Here is a 19,136-nt window from a genome sequence, read left to right as displayed (position 1 = left end):
AATTTGTAGCCCACAGGGGATAGCACGCCCCATTTGTAGCCCACAGGGGATAGCACGCCTAATTTGTAGCCCACAGGGGATAGCACGCCTAATTTGTAGCCCACAGGGGATAGCACGCCCCATTTGTAGCCCACAGGGGATAGCACGCCCCATTTGTAGCCCACAAGGGATAGCACGCCTAATTTGTAGCCCACAAGGGATAGCACGCCTAATTTGTAGCCCACAGGGGATAGCACGCCTAATTTGTAGCCCACAAGGGATAGCACGCCTAATTTGTAGCCCACAAGGGATAGCACGCCTAATTTGTAGCCCACAAGGGATAGCACGCCTAATTTGTAGCCCACAGGGGATAGCACGCCCCATTTGTAGCCCACAAGGGATAGCACGCCTAATTTGTAGCCCACAGGGGATAGCACGCCCCATTTGTAGCCCACAAGGGATAGCACGCCCCATTTGTAGCCCACAGGGGATAGCACGCCTAATTTGTAGCCCACAGGGGATAGCACGCCTAATTTGTAGCCCACAGGGGATAACACGCCCCATTTGTAGCCCACAGGGGATAGCACGCCCCATTTGTAGCCCACAGGGGATAGCACACCTAATTTGTAGCCCACAGGGGATAGCACACCTAATTTGTAGCCCACAGGGGATAGCACGCCCCATTTGTAGCCCACAGGGGATAGCACACCTAATTTGTAGCCCACAAGGGATAGCACGCCTAATTTGTAGCCCACAAGGGATAGCACGCCTAATTTGTAGCCCACAAGGGATAGCACGCCTAATTTGTAGCCCACAAGGGATAGCACGCCTAATTTGTAGCCCACAGGGGATAGCACGCCCCATTTGTAGCCCACAGGGGATAGCACGCCCCATTTGTAGCCCACAGGGGATAGCACGCCCCATTTGTAGCCCACAGGGGATAGCACGCCCCATTTGTAGCCCACAGGGGATAGCACGCCTAATTTGTAGCCCACAAGGGATAGCACGCCTAATTTGTAGCCCACAGGGGATAGCACGCCTAATTTGTAGCCCACAAGGGATAGCACGCCTAATTTGTAGCCCACAAGGGATAGCACGCCTAATTTGTAGCCCACAGGGGATAGCACGCCTAATTTGTAGCCCACAGGGGATAGCACACCTAATTTGTAGCCCACAAGGGATAGCACACCTAATTTGTAGCCCACAAGGGATAGCACGCCTAATTTGTAGCCCACAAGGGATAGCACGCCTAATTTGTAGCCCACAGGGGATAGCACGCCTAATTTGTAGCCCACAGGGGATAGCACGCCTAATTTGTAGCCCACAAGGGATAGCACGCCTAATTTGTAGCCCATATGAATAGTGGGTGGAAAATTTTGAGGGTTGCGAATCAAGTGTGCTGACCTCCATGCCCAAATTTCCGTCACACGAAGGTCTGTGCTGGGAATGCTAAATTGTAACATGTAACCCATATACCCCAGTCACAGCAGCTCTCCTGTGGTTTAAATGGAATTTGCCTTCCACAAAAATAAATTGAATGGCCTAATTTTAATTGTTGCACAAGGCGCTGTTCTCAAGTTATGAAGTTTTTGAGCCCCCCAATAACTCAGTTGGTAAAGGCATTGCCAAGCATGGAACAGAGACACGTGGACAGGGTTTCCGCTGCACTTCCGGCAAAATTACGGCAGTGGAGCGGGTGACGCTTTGAGGAAAATCACCCCCAGGAACTTCCTAAATCAGCCCCTGGGCTGTGCTGAATCAGCCAATCTCAGCTAGGTCATCAGTTGGGTGTTACGATTGGCCTCAATGCTTCTTGGCTAGGTAGGTGGATTCTAAGTCAGGTATCTCCATCCTGATTTCTTTCCAGTAATTCCTGCTGGAAAATGCACTTGTGTAGACATTGAATGAGGAAAGAATCACCTTTAATGCCACCCTCTCAAATAGTCTAGCGATACTCCCGTCAAAGTGCACACTTAAAGAATGGCCTCATGGAAGAAGTGCTTGAAACTGCGGCTGCCTGGAAAACTGCACGAGTCAACACCTTCAGAAGAGGGAGAAAATTGGGGTGGGGGGAATGTTGTGACATTTCTACATAGCTCATCCTTTATTCAAGAATAAAGGTGGCATGACTGAACCCAGATTCGCACTCCCAAGTAGTAGTGGTGGGACTACTGTCACATGGTCCTAAGTCACTGTAGTGCGATTCAGCCCCATGCTCATGATTAGCGGCGGGGCATTCAATTCTATAGTCCTAAATGAAGCTTTACTCAGTCTCGCATCCCCTTCAAGTCATCCTAATGCTCGTGAAGGGAGATAGCATGATTCAGTCTCCCATTTGAAGTGAAGGTGACACAGCATTAAAATCATTACCTGGTTTAGAATCTGTTGTTAACAATAAAACTAAGCAAAATCCGATCAATGCGTCACTCTTAACTGTCCAACTTCAATTGAGAATATTTGAAAGTAAATTTTTCAACATTAAGTTGACTAAAGCTACCACAAAGAAAGCATCAGATCTATGTTGGAAGAACTTGAGGTTTGAAAAGTGAAAAGATTAGGTTAAAAAAAATGTACTTATGAAGGAATTTTTCTAATTTATTTCTTTTCCACTTGAACACTTTAGGCGTCTTAACAACAATGAATTTACAGTATTGGAAGCCACTGGGATCTTCAAGAAGCTCCCTCAGCTCCGCAAAATGTGAGTTGAACATGAACTTTAGAACAATTTCCACCTTGAATCCAGATCAGCTCATGAGCAACTCCCACCTCTGTCAGCTCTGCTTTATGAACAACATTATTTAAGGCAATTACACGAGTGATCTGCAATGTGCTTTTAGCACAGTTAGTGTGGCAGTCTGGAGTTGGCAGGTTGCTCCTCTGTGTGCTAAGCTGCTGCCAAAAGCAGCTCTTCGTAAGTTGAGCACTGGCATCTCCCAGTCTTCTCATTCAGACAGCTGGCCTGTTGTGCTGGCACAGCAGGGGTCACCAGCTACTGCAAGCCAAAAGCAAGTCCAGCAATCTCCTGTAACTTCCTTTGCAGCACTCCCGAAATTACAGTCTCCTTTAAGTATATTTAACATATGTCTCTGATTTTTCAAATTAATGACACTTTTATTGAGAGAAAGCAAAGAACTATTTTAGACAACTGACTTTACTGCCAGTGTGAACTACTATTTAATTACCAGCAATCATTTTTAAGAGGTTTTACTAGAATGGCATTTGGACTTGAAAGTTACGGTTCACTTCCTGACTGGTGCAATAAAAATAGGTCATGGGGTAAGTGAAGCATTTGGCATTTTCTTGTCATATCTGAATATACTAGAACAGGACCAGTAGCACTACTTAGGTAATTAGCTTTATAGACTAGATGGTAATTCAGCACTGAAAGCAAAAGCAACTAACAATGCTGACTGCAAGTAGTGCCCATTTAACCAAGGGTTTCCATAAAGTGCATATCATAGAATCATAGAAAGGTTACAGCACGGAAGGAGGCCATTCGGCCCATCGAGTCCACGCTGGCTCTATGCAAGAGCAATCCAGCTAGTCCCACTCCCCGCCCTTTCCCTGTAGCCCTGCAATTTCTTTCCTTTCAAGTACTTCTCCAGTTCCCTTTTGAAGGCCATGATTGAATCTGCCTCCACCACCCCATCGGGCAGTGCATTCCAGATCCTAACCAATTGCTGTGTTAAAAGGTTTTTCCTCATGTCACCTTTGGTTCTTTTGCCAATCACCATAAATCTATGTCCTCTGGTCCTTGACCCTTCCGCCAATGGGAACAGTTTCTCTCTATCCTGTCTAGACCCTTCATGATTTTAAACACCTCTATCAAATCTCCTTGCAACCGTCTCTGTTCCAAGGAGAACAACCCCAGCTTCTCCAGTCTATCCACGTAACTGAAGTCCCTCATCCCTAGAATCATTCCAGTAAATCTGTTCTGCACCCTCTCTAAGGCCTTCACATCTTTCCTAAAGTGCAACGCTCAGAACTGGACACAATACTCCAGTTGTGGCCGAAACAGTGTTCTCTAAAGGTTCTTCATGACTCCCATACTTTTGTACTCTACGCCTCTATTTTATAAAGCCCAGGATCCTGTATGCTTTTTTAACTGCTTTCTCAACCTGCCCTGCCACCTTCAATGATTTGTACATATAGAACTCTCTGCTCCTGTACCCCTTTTAGAGTTGTGCCCTCTAGTTTATTTATTTATTTATTTATTTATTTATTATTCGATCATGGGATGTGGGCGTCGCTGGCAAGACCAGCATTTATTGCCCATCCCTATTTGCCCTTGAGAAGGTGGTGGTGAGCCGCCTTCTTGAACCGCTGCAGTCCGTGTGGTGAAGGTTCTCCCACAGTGCTGTTAGGAAGGGAGTTCCAGGATTTTGACCCAGCGACGATGAAGGAACGGCGATATATTTCCAAGTTGGGATGGTGTGTGACTTGGAGGGGAACGTGCAGGTGGTGTTGTTCCCATGTGCCTGCTGCTCTCGTCCTGCTAGGTGGTAGAGGTCGCGGGTTTGGGAGGTGCTGTCGAAAAAGCCTTGGCGAGTTGCTGCAGTGGGTTCATGCTGTTGTCTGGTTGTATGAGTGGAATTTAATTGGATCAGTTTTTGACATTTTATCAAATTGCCTACTGTAGAAAATGCCTAACCTTTTAATATTTACTTTCAATATCCATGCAGGGCAAAGTTCATGTATAGAAACTTGACATCTAAGCCCAGTTCAGATGGGTGCTTTCAATTAAGGTTGTAACTTTCTGAATTTCTTCCACTTGTTTGTCTTTTAGAAACTTGAGCAATAATAAGATTACAGACATTGAGGAGGGAGTGTTCGAGGGAGCTACAGGTGTGAATGAAGTGCTACTGACCGGTAACCGCCTGGAAGCTGTGCACCGCAAAATGTTCAAAGGACTGGATAGCCTTAAAACACTGTAAGTAAAACAGTTCTGCCTTTAATTCTCCATTCTGCACAACTGGAGGAAAGTGCCTCACTACAGCTCGCAACAACTCCCTCCTGAGCTTTGTTAGAATCTAATAACATGCTTGACCCTGTGAATGCTTTTTCATTGTGGTTATCGTCATTATCCCCTAGGATGCTCTGTCCCTTTTTTTCTGTGTGCTTAGATTATATGCATGCAGCCTGAAATTTATCATTCAATTCAGAGAAAGGAATGGGGCGTGTTTACATTTAATCAGGAAATTAGAGTTTATGGGCGCTATATTTGGCCGTGTAGCGTCCGTTATTTTGGCGCTAAGCAGCCTCTCGAACATCCAAGATGGCGTCTTGGCTGCACACGCATGTTTCCAGCATGACATGCGCCAGACGCCATCTTGGCATAGGAATTAGCGCATGTGCAAATACCAAACACTGGAAGCATGTAAAGTAGGGAGAAAATGCGTACAATTAGTGTGCAATGCTGATTTAAAGTAATGGACACCATTTTGGACCTTAACGCTCAATTCAACACGCAGTCTTAACCACGTACACCTGAACGTGTCTTAGAGTGCCTGGATGACCCCCCACCAGCGCTATTTAAAGGGACCATGCAGGATTTACAGGTTAGTTGCTGGATTATTGCTTCTGGCTGCTGGTGGAATAGGAAGTGTTTTTTGAAGCTCCCGATACTTACTGAGAGTTCCGAGAGTACATTTGAGAGTGGTTTGGCAAGTGCTGCCTTATGGTTCGGAAAGTTACAACCGTGGTTGAACAACATTCCTGGCAACCATGGGTGGCCTGCTAGGGATCCCGCTGGGCATTGAGCACGACTGGGAGCATGCAGAGAGGCCACGCATAGCAGGTCAAGCTGCGAGGAGAGGGAGGAGGAGGAGGAGACGCAGGGCACTGAGCAGGAGGCCCTATCCAATGAGGGCCTTCAGGGATCAATTCTTTTACCTCAACATGACTGAGGAGGATTGCATCCGACGCCTGAGGTTCACCAATGAAGCCGTGACCAGTCAACTAGTGCGGCCACAACTGCAGCCTCAGAGCAGAGCAAGGACAGCATTGCCTGTGGCTGTGAAGGTAACCATGGCGCTGAATTTCTGTGGCTCAGGATCATTTCAAGCCTCTGCTGGCGACATATGCAACATCTCGCAGTATGCAGTGCACTGCTACATAAGGGAGGTCACAGACGCACTGTACAAGATGAGGAACAGGTTCATCACTTTCCCTCTTGAAAGAGACAAGCAGAACGAATGAGCACGGGGGTTCGCTCACATTGCTGACTTCCCCATGGTGTAGGGTGCCATTGACTGCACACACATTGCCCTGTGTGCCCGCATATCAACTCAGCCGTCTTCATCAACTGAAAGGGCTTCCACTCCCTGAACGTGCAGCTGGTGTGCGACCACATGCATCGAATCATGGAGGTTGATGCCCGCTACCCTGGGAGCAGTCACAACGCCTTTGTTATTCGGCAGTCCAACGTGCCAGCTATCTTTGACCCGCCTCGTCAAGTCAAAGGCTGGCTACTGGGCGACAAGGGCTATCCCCTCACGCCATGGCTCATGACTCCGGTCAGGAACCCACACGCACACGCACATGAGAGCAACGCTGCCACACGCAACGTCATGGAACACACTATAGGCCTCCTCAAACGACGCGTCCACTGCCTGGACCAGTCTGGAGGAGCCATGCAGTAGTCTGCTGAGCGGGTGGGCAGATTCGTGGTGGTCTGCTGCATGCTGCACAACCTCGCCATCATGAGGGACCAGCCTTTGCCACTAATGATTGCAGAAGACCATGAGCCAGAGGCTGAGGAGGAGGAGGAAGAGGCTGAGGAGGAGGAGGGGGAGGAGCTGGAAGAGGAAGTGGAGGAATACGCAAGGGTGCAACAGGAACCACACGCCTTGTCTGCAAGGGCTCTGCGGCTCGCCTGATCCGTGCCCACATCAATAATGTCAACTACATCCCCCAACTCACCTACAGTCCTACACTCCCCACCTTTCCGCTCCCACAAGACAATCAAATCGCCCTCCATCTGATTGCACATTCGTTTCCCCCTCAGCTCATCACACAAAAACCACCACCAAATGCAAATTCAAAGTCACATTTATCAATGAATAAATAGAATTATGGAAACAGAACAGAACTATTCACCTTTGTGCATTCCCTTAATGCCTGTTGTTGGTGTGCCTTTACCCACCCAAGTGCTCCGACGAGGTACTTCCCCATTGGCTGGAGCAATGTGCGGTGGGAGACTGCTGACCTTCAATGGAGGAGCATGCAGATGGCCTTGGAGGACGACCTCGAGCAGCTCTGAACCGGGAGGGCCCGACTTCAGACTGCACCATCTCAGCATGGGCTGCAGCAGTCTGGCCTGGCTGATGGCCAACAACAAGGGCACTGGGGGAGCGGCAGGAGTGGGAGCAGGAATGCTGTCGTCCTGAAAGAGAACAGCAGGTCCGACTGCCATGACGCCACTGCCACTCTCCCGGGGCGGTGCCTCAGCAATCCTGGAGAATGGATTGCTAGAGTGCTGTGACGCCCTGCAAGCCCTGTTCCACAGTGGTCCCCAGAGCCACGATAGTAGCCGTCTGGGCTTCCATTGCAGCAGTCTGAGCAGCAACTGTAGCTTGCAGACCTTTGATGACATCGGTCTGTGCTGCAATGGAAGCTGCGACATTGGCCATCAGACGCTGCATCATGGTGGGTTCCATAGGTGTGCTGATGGAGGTGACCACCCGTTCCATGTTGGAAAGGATGGGCTCCATGCTCTGTGCAAAGCCCTGTGCCAAGTTGGAGCTGGACTCCTCCATGCCCCTTCTCATTGTACGCAGGCTTTCATGCAGGCTTTCCAATGCACCAAGTATTTAGTTGTGTACGCCCATCAGCTGTCTTCTGTAGCCTGGCCCATCGAAGTCCTCATCTGACTCCTCTGCAGCAGAACTAGTGAGCGACCTCGCCCTCCGGTGAGCTGGCACCTGTGGTATCCATTCCCCCTGCCCTGGCTCCTGCGCACTTATGCCCGTTGTCTCACCACATGCAGATCCCTTCTCTAACCTAGGCTCTAAAGGACGCGCAGTGTCAGTCTTTGAGCTGGTGGATGCGAGTGTCAGGTCGAGTGACGGTGTGGCTTCAGTGTCCCCCTCCTCCTCCTCCTCCTCCTCCTCCTCGGACGGTGCCGCCACATGTTCTTGGGTATCTGCAATGACAAAGAGAAACAGGTTGAGTTGTGGAGCAGGGAGAGGAGCAAGTAAGACATGTGTGGTGACAGCATCTGCAGCATGTGAGTCAGAAAAGATTAAGTGAGGAGCGAGATGTGGGAAAGGAGAAGGAGCATTAGATATGCAGAGATCTCCTTAATCAGGAACCTCTAGCCCGCCCAATGATCCGAAGTACTGTCTCCTCCTAGGGAGGGTAAGAACGTGTAAGTGTTCCAATCCTCCCTCAGGTCTCTCCTGCTGCCAGCTGTTAAGTGCCACCTTCTCCTGCTAGACAGAGGACAGTGTGTCAGTGAGAATCCTGCAAGGTGTGTGGGTGATGTGCCTGTCATGGTCGAATATATGCCAGTGTGTGTGACCTGTGAGTGGTGGTTGTGCAGGTGAGATGCAGCATGCCGAATGCAGCATTGCATGTGAATGGGCAGTGTTTGTTGGTGGGTGGGTGTCGGGGAGTGTGATGCATGGAGCAGTGGTGCATTTGGGTTGGATGTGCCCTTGACACTTGCATTCACTCACCTTGACCACTCGTGTCAAATCATTGAACTTCTTTCAACACTGCATCCACGTGAGTGGTGCAGTGCTCCTGGTGATGACTTTCTGCGCCACAGCCTGCCAATGCCTGTGGAGCTGCAGTCTGGAGGGTCTCCTGCCCCCCAAGTACATGTTGGAACTCCTTTTGTACACCCCTTCCATCAGGGCCTCCAGTGCATCCTCGGAGAAGCGTGGAGCCCCTTCTCGCGCCAATACTGCCATCCTTCCGGCCATCTTTCCCTCCTCCGAGCAGACTGTGCCTGTCCCATTTAAAATGTTGCAAGTTCAAGAGGTGCAGGCTGCTGATGACGTGCGCTGAGCACGCCCCATTTCAGGCTTCCTCATTCTCCGTACAGTGTCTCAGCAGAATGGGTAGCGCTGGCTGCACAGACATATCATGGTAAGTAGCAAGCAGCCTGAAATTCATGTGCTGCCTGCGTAGGGACCATCAGGCGCAGGGTAATGGCAGATCACACTACCTACGCCCGAAAATGGGCCTTATCGAATTTTTTTTCCCCCTATATTTTTTGATAAATATCTTCAAAACACACTGACCTTCTATTCTCACTATAGTGTAAGTCTGTCTGAACCACCTGATCCGGTGGAGGTAGAGTCACAAAAAAGTATCTGGCGTCACAGACTCCCTTTATACTGCAGGCATTAAGTGTACTTTTACATTTCTGCTCAGGCTTCAGGAGAACGGCGCACCAGCATACTTCCCTGTAGTCCATGTAGGCTCGTTTGAAAGTCCAATGGCAAAGGGGTGCTTTTGTGCATTCTGTCCTTTGCTTACATTACCCAGAAAAATGTGTGGCACCTTAAAGCCATTAGGATCACGGAAAATGGATGATTTAAATTAGATGCACTGTCTGTGGTACTCTATAAATGTAAAAGTGTTTTATGTTAAAGCAGTAAATGGTAGGGAGCATTTATAGGGATCAGCTTGGCTCAGTTGGTGGCACCCTTGCTTCTGAGTCAGAACGTTGTGGGTTCAAGCCCCACTATGCTGATATTTCAGTGCAGTAATGAGGAACTGCTGCATTTTAGAGGTACTATTAAACTTGGGACCTTGTCTGCTTGCTCAGGAAGATGAGAAAGATCCTACAGCATATTTAAAGATAAGTGGGGAGTTTTCCTGATATCCTAGCTAATATTGCTGTCTCAATCAAATCAGATTAACCAGTCGTTCTTTCCTTTGTTATTTGAGGTAATTTGCTGTGTGCAAAATTGACTGCCACATTTGCCTACATAACAACACTTCAAAAGTAATCCATTGGTTGTAATCCTGGGAACATGGACCACATAAATGCAAGTTCTATCTTTCTAGAGGGACCATTTCTTCGCAATACAAAAAGACAATTTTTTTTTTATTTGGGGAGAGAGAGGCACCATAATGACATCAGGTACAGGAGGCAGGGTGGTGCAATTTTGGATGGTGTATTATTGACAGAATTTGCATCATCATGTAGGTCTGTAAACAAATGAAGAAACATTCACCAAATAGTTTTTTCTTCTTGATAAGGGTGGCCCTTTAACTGGACGTATTTTAATTCTAAATTCTATGGACATTTACCAAATGTTCTGTGCAATGCATGAATGGCTGAAATGAGACTTTAATAGCATCAAAGAGACGCCATCTGGTATCAGGTATGATTCAGAGCAGTGCTCAGATACTTAACTCCCTTATCCCAGACAGAATAATGGACCCACGTTTCCAAGGGTCTGCTGTTGTGATAAAAGTGGTAGTTTTAACAATGTGAACATGAAGACCAGGCACACAATGTTGGTATTCTGCAACCTGAACTACAGAAGCACCAATGTAAAAGCACCTATTATGAACTGGCATAGATATTGGCATTCTGATTTTTTCCACATGTGCATTTAGACTGAATAATGCATTCTCAGTATATTTATTATTAAAGTATTCACCACACACTACTTTAGTGTCTACAGTATATGTAATGAAAGAACGAAAAACTTATTTATATAGTGCCTTTCACATCCTCAGGTTGCAGAATACCAACATTGTGTGCCTGCTCTTCGTGTTCACATTGTTCCCAAAATGCTTTGCAGCTAATGAATTACTTTTGAAATGTGGTCACATCCACTTTGGATCTCAGAAAGAATAATCAGAATAGTTTCTTAATGGTGAGAGATTAGGTGCTGTGGAGGAGCAAACAGATTTACTTGTCCAGGCCGCAAATCATTAAATTAATGGACTGTTGGCCTTTATCTTAAGGAGTCTGGAGTTCAAAAGTGAAGAAGTGATGCTTCAGTTTTACAGAGCCTTGATCAGACCTCATCTGGAGTACTGCGTTCGGTTTTGGGCATAGAACCTCAGGAAAGATATTTTGGATTTGGAAGGGTTATGGTGCAGATTCACCAGAATGATACCGGGGCTTAAAGAGCTAAATAATGAGGACATGTTGCTTAAACTTGGCATGTATTCCCTTCTGTTTAGAAAGTTGAGGAGTGATCTAATCAAGGTATTTAAAATGACTAAGGGATTCGACAGGATAGATACAGAGAAACTAGTTCCTCTGGTGAGGAATCCAGGACATGAAGCCATGTCAATTCAAATTTTCAAGACTGAAATCGATAGATTTTTGTTAGGTAAGGGTATCTAGGGATATGGAGCAAAGCCAGGTAAATTGAGTTGTAGTACAGATCAGCCATGATCTAATTGAATAGTGGACAGGCTCAAAGGGCTGGATGGCCTATTCCTGTTCCTATGTTCCACAATTTTGTAGGCAAACACAGCAGCCAATTTGTGCACAGCAGTGAGATAAATGATCAGTTTATTTGTTGGTTTTTTTGGTTTTGGTTGAGAGATAAACGTTGGCTAGGAATATATTTCACTGGCAGCCAGGTACTGTATTCATTAGCTGATGCATTGACTTGTTGAAGTGAAATTATCAGCTGTTCAATGATAAATTCTTCCAACAAAACAGGTTATGCTACTGCCGTGAATCATACTCATTTCTTTAATTCATGTTATGTAGTTTCTTTCATTGATGAGTGCAGATATATTCATGGAATAGATCACATATAGTGCTGCATAACTATCCCGTCCAATTCAGATCACATTAACATAACAACCTGTTTATCATTTGAGGGCCTAAACACTCTATGACCATTAATAGAGCAAGACGTGATACTGGAGAAAGGTCTGATGTTACTATAAATATACCATACCAGCCTATACTAAGGTGCTCATTCCTAAATCATCTCATCAAAAGCAGAACCCTGCCTTTTGAAATCTGCTTTGTTAAAGGGGATTGGTGCTACAGCTGCTACATTTGATCTCAGTGCCCCGGGTTAGGAAGGGGAAAAATCAACCAGGGCTACCACCCTGATCGCTATCCAATGGCCCTGGAAGGAAAATGCTTGTGTGGATGTTGTGTGAGAACATGTTCAGCTGCATGGATTGCTGAAAGATTTTTGCTTCTGCTGTGCAGAGTATGAGTCTTCTGAAACTCATAGTCTGCAAAATTAACACTGGATTTACAAATGTCACTGCCATTAATCCGTCAACCTTCCAGCCAGAAACCAGCATCTAGTTCAGCCCTGAGATAGCAAGCTGAAGGTCAGAGTATTTATAAAAAGCTTTTGGATCTACATGCTGATGAAGGGCTGGATTTTCTCAGTGCAGGCTGAATATTTTGGCTTATTATTACAGCTGCAGAACAGGAAGGAGTTAGCATTAAGGAATTCATTTCCCCTGGTGCGAGATGTAAATATTGCCGTATAGAAGCATCACCTGCCTTATCTTTTATAGAAATATAAGAGTGTGTTTCTTAAGGAGCAGTGGTGCTGCAATGCCTCAAATGGGCCACATGTGCTTTAGGGGTAGGAGTTAATTCCAAGGCACAGGCTGCATTTTTTTTTATCCCACAGGTTATGTCATGAAGTTACTTTGCTCTTATAACCTAGCATACTCAGCTGCTCCTGCAGCTAACATTTGCCTGATATTCATTGGGTCCTGAGTCCCATTCGTTTCCGTGTAAAATAAAGTGCTTCCATTCTATTTGGTAATTCATCTTAGGGACAATAACTTTGGCAGGAGTATGCCAGAAATGAAGCCAGATCCCAACTTTGTGGAGGACTTTCTAGAGTAGCCTTATGGGGATGGAGGCTCTGCCTGCCCTTTACAAGTACACTTGTACATTTTGGAAGCAACTTTAAACTTTCAAATCCTGGAGCAATGTAACTATATGTGTTTTTTAAAAAAGTATTTACTTTCTGACTGTGAACATAAGAATATTAGAAATAGGAGCAGGAGTAGGCCATCCGGTCCCTCGAGCCTGCTCCGCCATTCAACAAGATCATGGCTACAGTCCAAGAATTGTAGTCCAAGCACTACAGCCCAAGAATTTCAGACTCTGTATTGGAGTTTGTTTCTGTGTCCCTACAGGTAGAATTGTGGCTTATTTCTTGTATGAAGTTATCTCTGGCCATGTTGTAATGATTCTGTTCTCTCTCCTACAGGATGCTGAGGAGCAATAAGATTAGTTGTGTCAGCAATAACACGTTCACCGGCCTGAGTTCTGTTCGTCTGCTCTCACTCTACGACAATCAGATAACCACCATTTCTCCAGGAGCCTTTGACACTCTCCATTCTCTGTCCACGCTGTAAGTTGTTAAGAGATATGATGAGAAATCTGAGGAGGGACATTTCAGCAAACTGGGACTTCATTTTCAGTATTGATGACTTGTGTTCTTTGCATGTAGGCGGAAGCATTTTAACCTGTAATCGAATTTTACATAATCAAACAAGCATTCTTTATGTTTATTCATGCCTATAGATTTTCCTGCTGAGGGTTGATTAGTTATTGAGGGCAATGGAATTTCCAGTAGGAAATTCATTTTTTTGCAAATGATATGTAATCAGTACGGTTGTCAGCTGCGAAAGGGAACCTATTTGCTTGTGCAAGTAAGTGATGGTGGTCTGGAAATAACATGTTAATGAAATGGCCCTTGTAAAGTAAAAATCCAATCTGAGAGTAAGTCACTGCAGCTTCTCCTTTTCATCTTCAGGTTGAATTACCTTTTTATTAGTTCAGCTCAGTTTGACAATATGCTGAAGCTCATTGACAATTTGAATCACAGCTAAATGAGCTGTAACCAATAATGCATTATATTCTGGATTGGATGGCCCCTTTTAAACTTAAAACATGTCATAGGAGCGCAAGAAAAGTTCAGGACTATAAAGGTCGTTCATTCCAGCAAAGTTCACCTTTGCCACAGTTCCTGTGTGGCACCATGATTGTATAGTGGTTAGCACTCTGCATTGTGGTTGCAGCAACGTCAGCTCAAATCCGAGTCTCTCTTGCCTTGAAAGAGTCTCAAAGCTCTTCCCTCATGTCAAATTATCTTATTTTTGTCTTAATTAAGTTGATGGAGGGTACTGGAAAATGAAGCAATTTTCATTTCATGGCATCTAGCATCAGCATCAAGCATCTCAAGATCAGGTATAGCACAGCCAGATATAGAATGAAGTTCCCTTTACTCTGCTGCAGCAATGTGCCGCAGACCCAGTCACAGAAGAACACTTCCCCACAGAGCGAGATTTTCTATTTATGGCACCAGCTGCCCAGTCATTTCCCTGAGTTACATTTTCAATCTAATGTCAAATTATGGGCATTTTTGTGTTGTTTGAATGTATGCCCACTAGGAATTGACTTGATACTACTCAAACCCATTTCTATAAAACTTAGATCCATCCAAGACTTCAAGATTGCTTCATGATCTGGGAGGCTCTTATAGCACCTCTCACAGTCCAGAATACCAGAACAAAGCTTGTCATCTGAAAGGAAATCCTTTTCTCACCTCTAGCCTCCAACTTCTCTTCTGTTCTTCAACCTTTCTTGTTGCTCTGTATTTTATTGATACAACTGTAGTTCACGCTCATCCAAATTTTCCTCCATCTGACATCCTCTTCCTCCACCTGCATCTACAGTGTTGAAATCATGATTCATTGTCCATTTCTCTAGTCCATTCTTTCATAATTGTAAACAATTTTACAACACCAAGTTATAGTCCAGCAATTTTATTTTAAATTCACAAGCTTTCGGAGGCTACCTCCTTCCTCAGGTGAACGATGTGGAAATCACCTGAGGAAGGAGGTAGCCTCCGAAAGCTTGTGAATTTAAAATAAAATTGCTGGACTATAACTTGGTGTTGTAAAATTGTTTACAATTGTCAACCCCAGTCCATCACCGGCATCTCCACATCATTCTTTCATAGACTATGAAAAATGGAAATTCTGCCTCCTGCCCCCCCACTTTAATTTTCCCTTCCTCCTGCAATCAGCAGGCCTTTAAACCCAAGTTTGGTGTCATTTAATCACCGCTTCCTGATTGACCTTATCTTCTCTTCTACTGTTTTCAACCTCAGTGATCTTGTCTTGCATTGCAGGCCATGGCTCTACCATTGGTTTCTTCATGCAAAAATGAAATGGAAAGGTAGAGACCTCATCAAAGGTGGTGCAGTTGAGAGTGGTATTAGTAATCCCATTCATTGAGATCATCCCTGATCCACACAGAGTTCAATCTCACCAATATTTTACACTGGACCTCATGCCACAAACCATGATGTGGTTGGGCGGTATGAATTTACAGGATGCCAACAATGTAATGTTACTGGACAATAAAGAAAATGTTGAGATTCAAATCATTCTGGTCATTCTAGCCTGATTGGATCTGTTGCTCACACAGCCATTAACATTTGACTGAATCTAGGGCATTTTTACTAATCTAACATCAGTGACTTTGCATCATTTACACCATGCGTCATAATTCAAATAAAATTTACTGCACATTTACAGCTTTAATGTAAATGAGATTTCAGGCACAGACATGAGGTAGGCCACAAGCCATATTTTAGAATAATATGTTTCTTATTATGTGTTGATGACTTTATGATGACTTACACTGAATTTAATTTCACTTTTTTGATCACTAATCCCTTCTTGGTCTCTTCAGAAATCTGCTGGCTAATCCCTTTAACTGCAATTGTCATCTGGCCTGGTTGGGTGAGTGGCTGAGAAAGAAACGCATAGTAACCGGAAATCCTCGCTGCCAGAAGCCCTATTTCTTGAAAGAAATTCCCATCCAGGACGTAGCAATCCAGGACTTCACATGTGATGATGGTAAGCCTTATAACCCTGCTCTTTTTCTTCGACAATGTTTAGTCCAACAAAACATTTGACCGTATGTAAAACGTGAGATAGTTAGTTTTGTCGGTATTAATAGTTATCCAAAAAGCTGATCATGAGGAGTACAATTCATGGTAATTGTAACTTGGTTCTATAATAAGGACTTAATTCTAGGTGACTACAATACAGTGAGCTCATCTATGGTTCCTAAAATGTTGATGTTATATCATTCTTGAAATCTCATCGACTGAGTAAACTGAACTTTCAGAATGCAACAGCTTTTTAAAGAACAGTTTGAAATCTAAATTTATTGCACATGACAACATATTTCATATTCTTCACCTGTTTTTAGAAATATAGCTACATTTTGTAGTCTGCAAAGTATAGCACTTAAATCATTACTAAGTGTGAATGCTAATTCATTATGTAAATACAAAAAGAGTGAAACTGCTCTAATTAATCATTGAGCAGAATTAAATTTCTCTCTATATAAATATGTATATGACACAAAAGTCATTTCACTGTGAATTGAGAGTTCCGTGTTTGTGCAGGTAACTTGTCTGTTATGCATGACGTGTGCCTCATGTGGAGTGCGATGTCCGTGAGCAATCTGCGGAGCTGTGTAACTATTTATTTATGCCTGTGTTTCCTGTCACACGCTGCTCATGCATGACGATGTGTGTATTTAGTGTTGTGATTTCCTGGAAAGCTTATCTTGGACATCGACCTGCATTAATTCAGTGCCATGAATAAAACATTGGATGCAGTTAGTGACTGCGCTTTGACACTGTGCCACAGCTTTCCCTCCATGATAACATGATAATGGTGTTTGCTCCAAGGGCCATAAAGAATCGATTTGTGTAAAACACATGCATCGAAACACATCTGGAGTGTAGATGACTAATTCAAAAAAGCATTTTTCCATTACTGGGCATCTGTTTTATGGGAGAAACGCTGTGAGATGGGCAGAAACACATGGCTTCATACCGGGCGGCTGGAGACTTGAAGAATTTGGACCATCTGTTTCTTCCACTTACACCTTTGACAGTAGTTGCTGTTTAATTAAAAGTATTTTAGCTGTTTTTCCCTTAACAACATAAGAAATAGGAGCAGGAGCAGGCCATCCAGCCCCTCGAGCGTGCTCTGCCATTCAGTAAGATCTTGACTGAATTTCTACCTCAACTCCGCTTTCTTGCCCGATCCTCATATCTCTGGATTCCCTTGGTGTCCAAACATCTATATCTGGGGTAGAGAATTCCAAAGATTCACAACTTCTGAGTGAAGAAATTTTTCCTCATGTCCTAAATGGCCGACCGCTTATCTTGAGACTACGGGTTAAATTTTGACGGGGAGCCGGAAAGAGAGCGGGGGCAGGGTGGGAGGGATTTCCTGATGGGAAACCCAGATGTATGGGTTTCCCGGATGTCCTTACGATTTTGCCATAAGGACGTCTTACGATTTTTTTCAGTAGGTTTCCTGCTCGACAGCCAGCCAGATTGACAGGCTGGCTGTCAGTCGGACGAGAGAGCGGCCAGGGAGCAGATGCCAGCTGGTAAGCCTTAGATTGGGGTCGGAGGTCATCGGATGGAGTCATTGGTGTTGCCGGTCATTGGAGGGCTCAGTCATGGGGGGGCTGAACATCCGGGGAGGGTGGGGGATCGGACATTGAAGGGGGGGGTCGGTCGATCGGGTGTGTGGGATCGTGGCAGGTAAGCTTGTAGGGCCTGGAGGAAGCACTCCTGCTCCTCCCGACCCAGAAGCAGTACAATAAAGACACTCACCTGTTGATCCGGGCCTTCTCGCCTCCTCTCATGTGGCGAGAACCAGAAGGCCCCGGAATCCCGGCCCCCAGGAGTTAAAAATAAAAAACCAATTAAAACAGAGGCCCATTGCCTCTTTAAAAGATTTCACTGACAGACCCGCCTCCTGAGAGCGGGTTGGTCGCCTGCCCCTCGACCCGCCTCTGTTAAAAACGGAAGTGGGCAGTTTGGAGGCGGGTTTTACATTTTTTTTACCTCCCCCCCACCCCCCAGCCCCCCAGCCTACCCGTTCATAACTGCTAATTCTAGACTCTCCAGCCAGGGGAAACAGCCTCTCAGCATCTACCCTGTCAAACCCTCTCAGCATTTTATACGTTTCAATGAGATCACCTCTCATTCTTCTAAACTCCAGAGACTATAGGCCCATTCTACTCAACCTCTCCTCATTGGACAACCCTCTCATCCCAGGAATTAATCTAGTGAATCTTCATTGCACCACCTCTAAGGCAAGTATATCCTTCCTTAGGTAAGGAGCCCAAAACCGTACACAGTACAGGTCTCACCGGAGCCCTATACAATTGCAGCAAGACTTCACTCTTATACTCCAACCCCCTTGCAATGAAGGCTAGCATACCATTTGCCTTCCTAATTGCTTTCTTTTTTTAAATTCGTTCACGGGATGTGGGCGTCGCTGGCAAGGCCGGCATTTATTGCCCATCCCTAATTGCCCTCGAGAAGGTGGTGGTGAGCCGCCTTCTTGAATCGCTGCAGTCCGGTTCTCCCACAATGCTGTTAGGAAGGGAGTTCCAGGATTTTGACCCAGCGACAATGAAAGAACAGCGATATATTTCCAAGTCGGGATGGTGTGTGACTTGGAGGGGAACGTGCAGGTGGTGTTGTTCCCATGCGCCTGCTGCCCTTGTCCTTCTAGGTGGTAGAGGTCGCGGGTTTGGGAGGTGCTGTCGAAGAAGCCTTGGCGAGTTGCTGCAGTGCATCCTGTGGATGGTGCACACTGCAGCCACAGTGCGCCGGTGGTGAAGGGAGTGAATGTTTAGGGTGGTGGATGGGGTGCCAATCAAGTGGGCTGCTTTATCTTGGATGGTGTCGAGCTTCTTGAGTGTTGTTGGAGCTGCACTCATCCAGGCAAGTGGAGAGTATTCCATCACACTCCTGACTTGTGCCTTGTAGATAGTGGAAAGGCTTTGGGGAGTCAGGAGGTGAGTCACTCACCGCAGAATACCCAGCCTCTGAGCTGCTCTCGTAGCCACAGTATTTATATGGCTGGTCCAGTTAAGTTTCTGGTCAATGGTGACCCCCAGGATGTTGATGGTGGGGGATTCGGCGATGGTAATGCCGTTGAATGTCAAGGGGAGGTGGTTAGACTCTCTCTTGTTGGAGATGGTCATTGCCTGGCACTTATCTGGCGCGAATGTTACTTGCCACTTATGAGCCCAAGCCTGGATGTTGTCCAGGTCTTGCTGCATGCAGGCTCGGACTGCTTCATTATCTGAGGGGTTGCGAATGGAACTGAACACTGTGCAGTCATCA

General features: G+C 45.7%; 1 protein-coding gene across 2 annotated transcripts in view; it reads left to right on the top strand.

Moving 5' to 3' along the window:
• Window positions 1–19,136, top strand: part of slit2 (slit homolog 2 (Drosophila)) — a 433,881-nt gene that overhangs the window by 320,511 nt on the left and 94,234 nt on the right. For both annotated transcript variants that reach the window (XM_067989278.1, XM_067989268.1), the window contains 4 exons: window positions 2,603–2,677; window positions 4,766–4,909; window positions 13,161–13,304; window positions 15,656–15,822. In XM_067989278.1, coding sequence (XP_067845379.1) covers window positions 2,603–2,677; window positions 4,766–4,909; window positions 13,161–13,304; window positions 15,656–15,822 — 530 coding nt within the window. The remainder of the gene's footprint in view (window positions 1–2,602; window positions 2,678–4,765; window positions 4,910–13,160; window positions 13,305–15,655; window positions 15,823–19,136) is intronic.

The sequence above is a fragment of the Heptranchias perlo genome, chromosome 1, assembly GCF_035084215.1.
Source record: "Heptranchias perlo isolate sHepPer1 chromosome 1, sHepPer1.hap1, whole genome shotgun sequence".
NCBI classification, from domain to species: domain Eukaryota; kingdom Metazoa; phylum Chordata; class Chondrichthyes; order Hexanchiformes; family Hexanchidae; genus Heptranchias; species Heptranchias perlo.
Note: the sequence above shows the minus strand (reverse complement) of the source record. Positions and strands in the feature narration are given on the sequence as shown.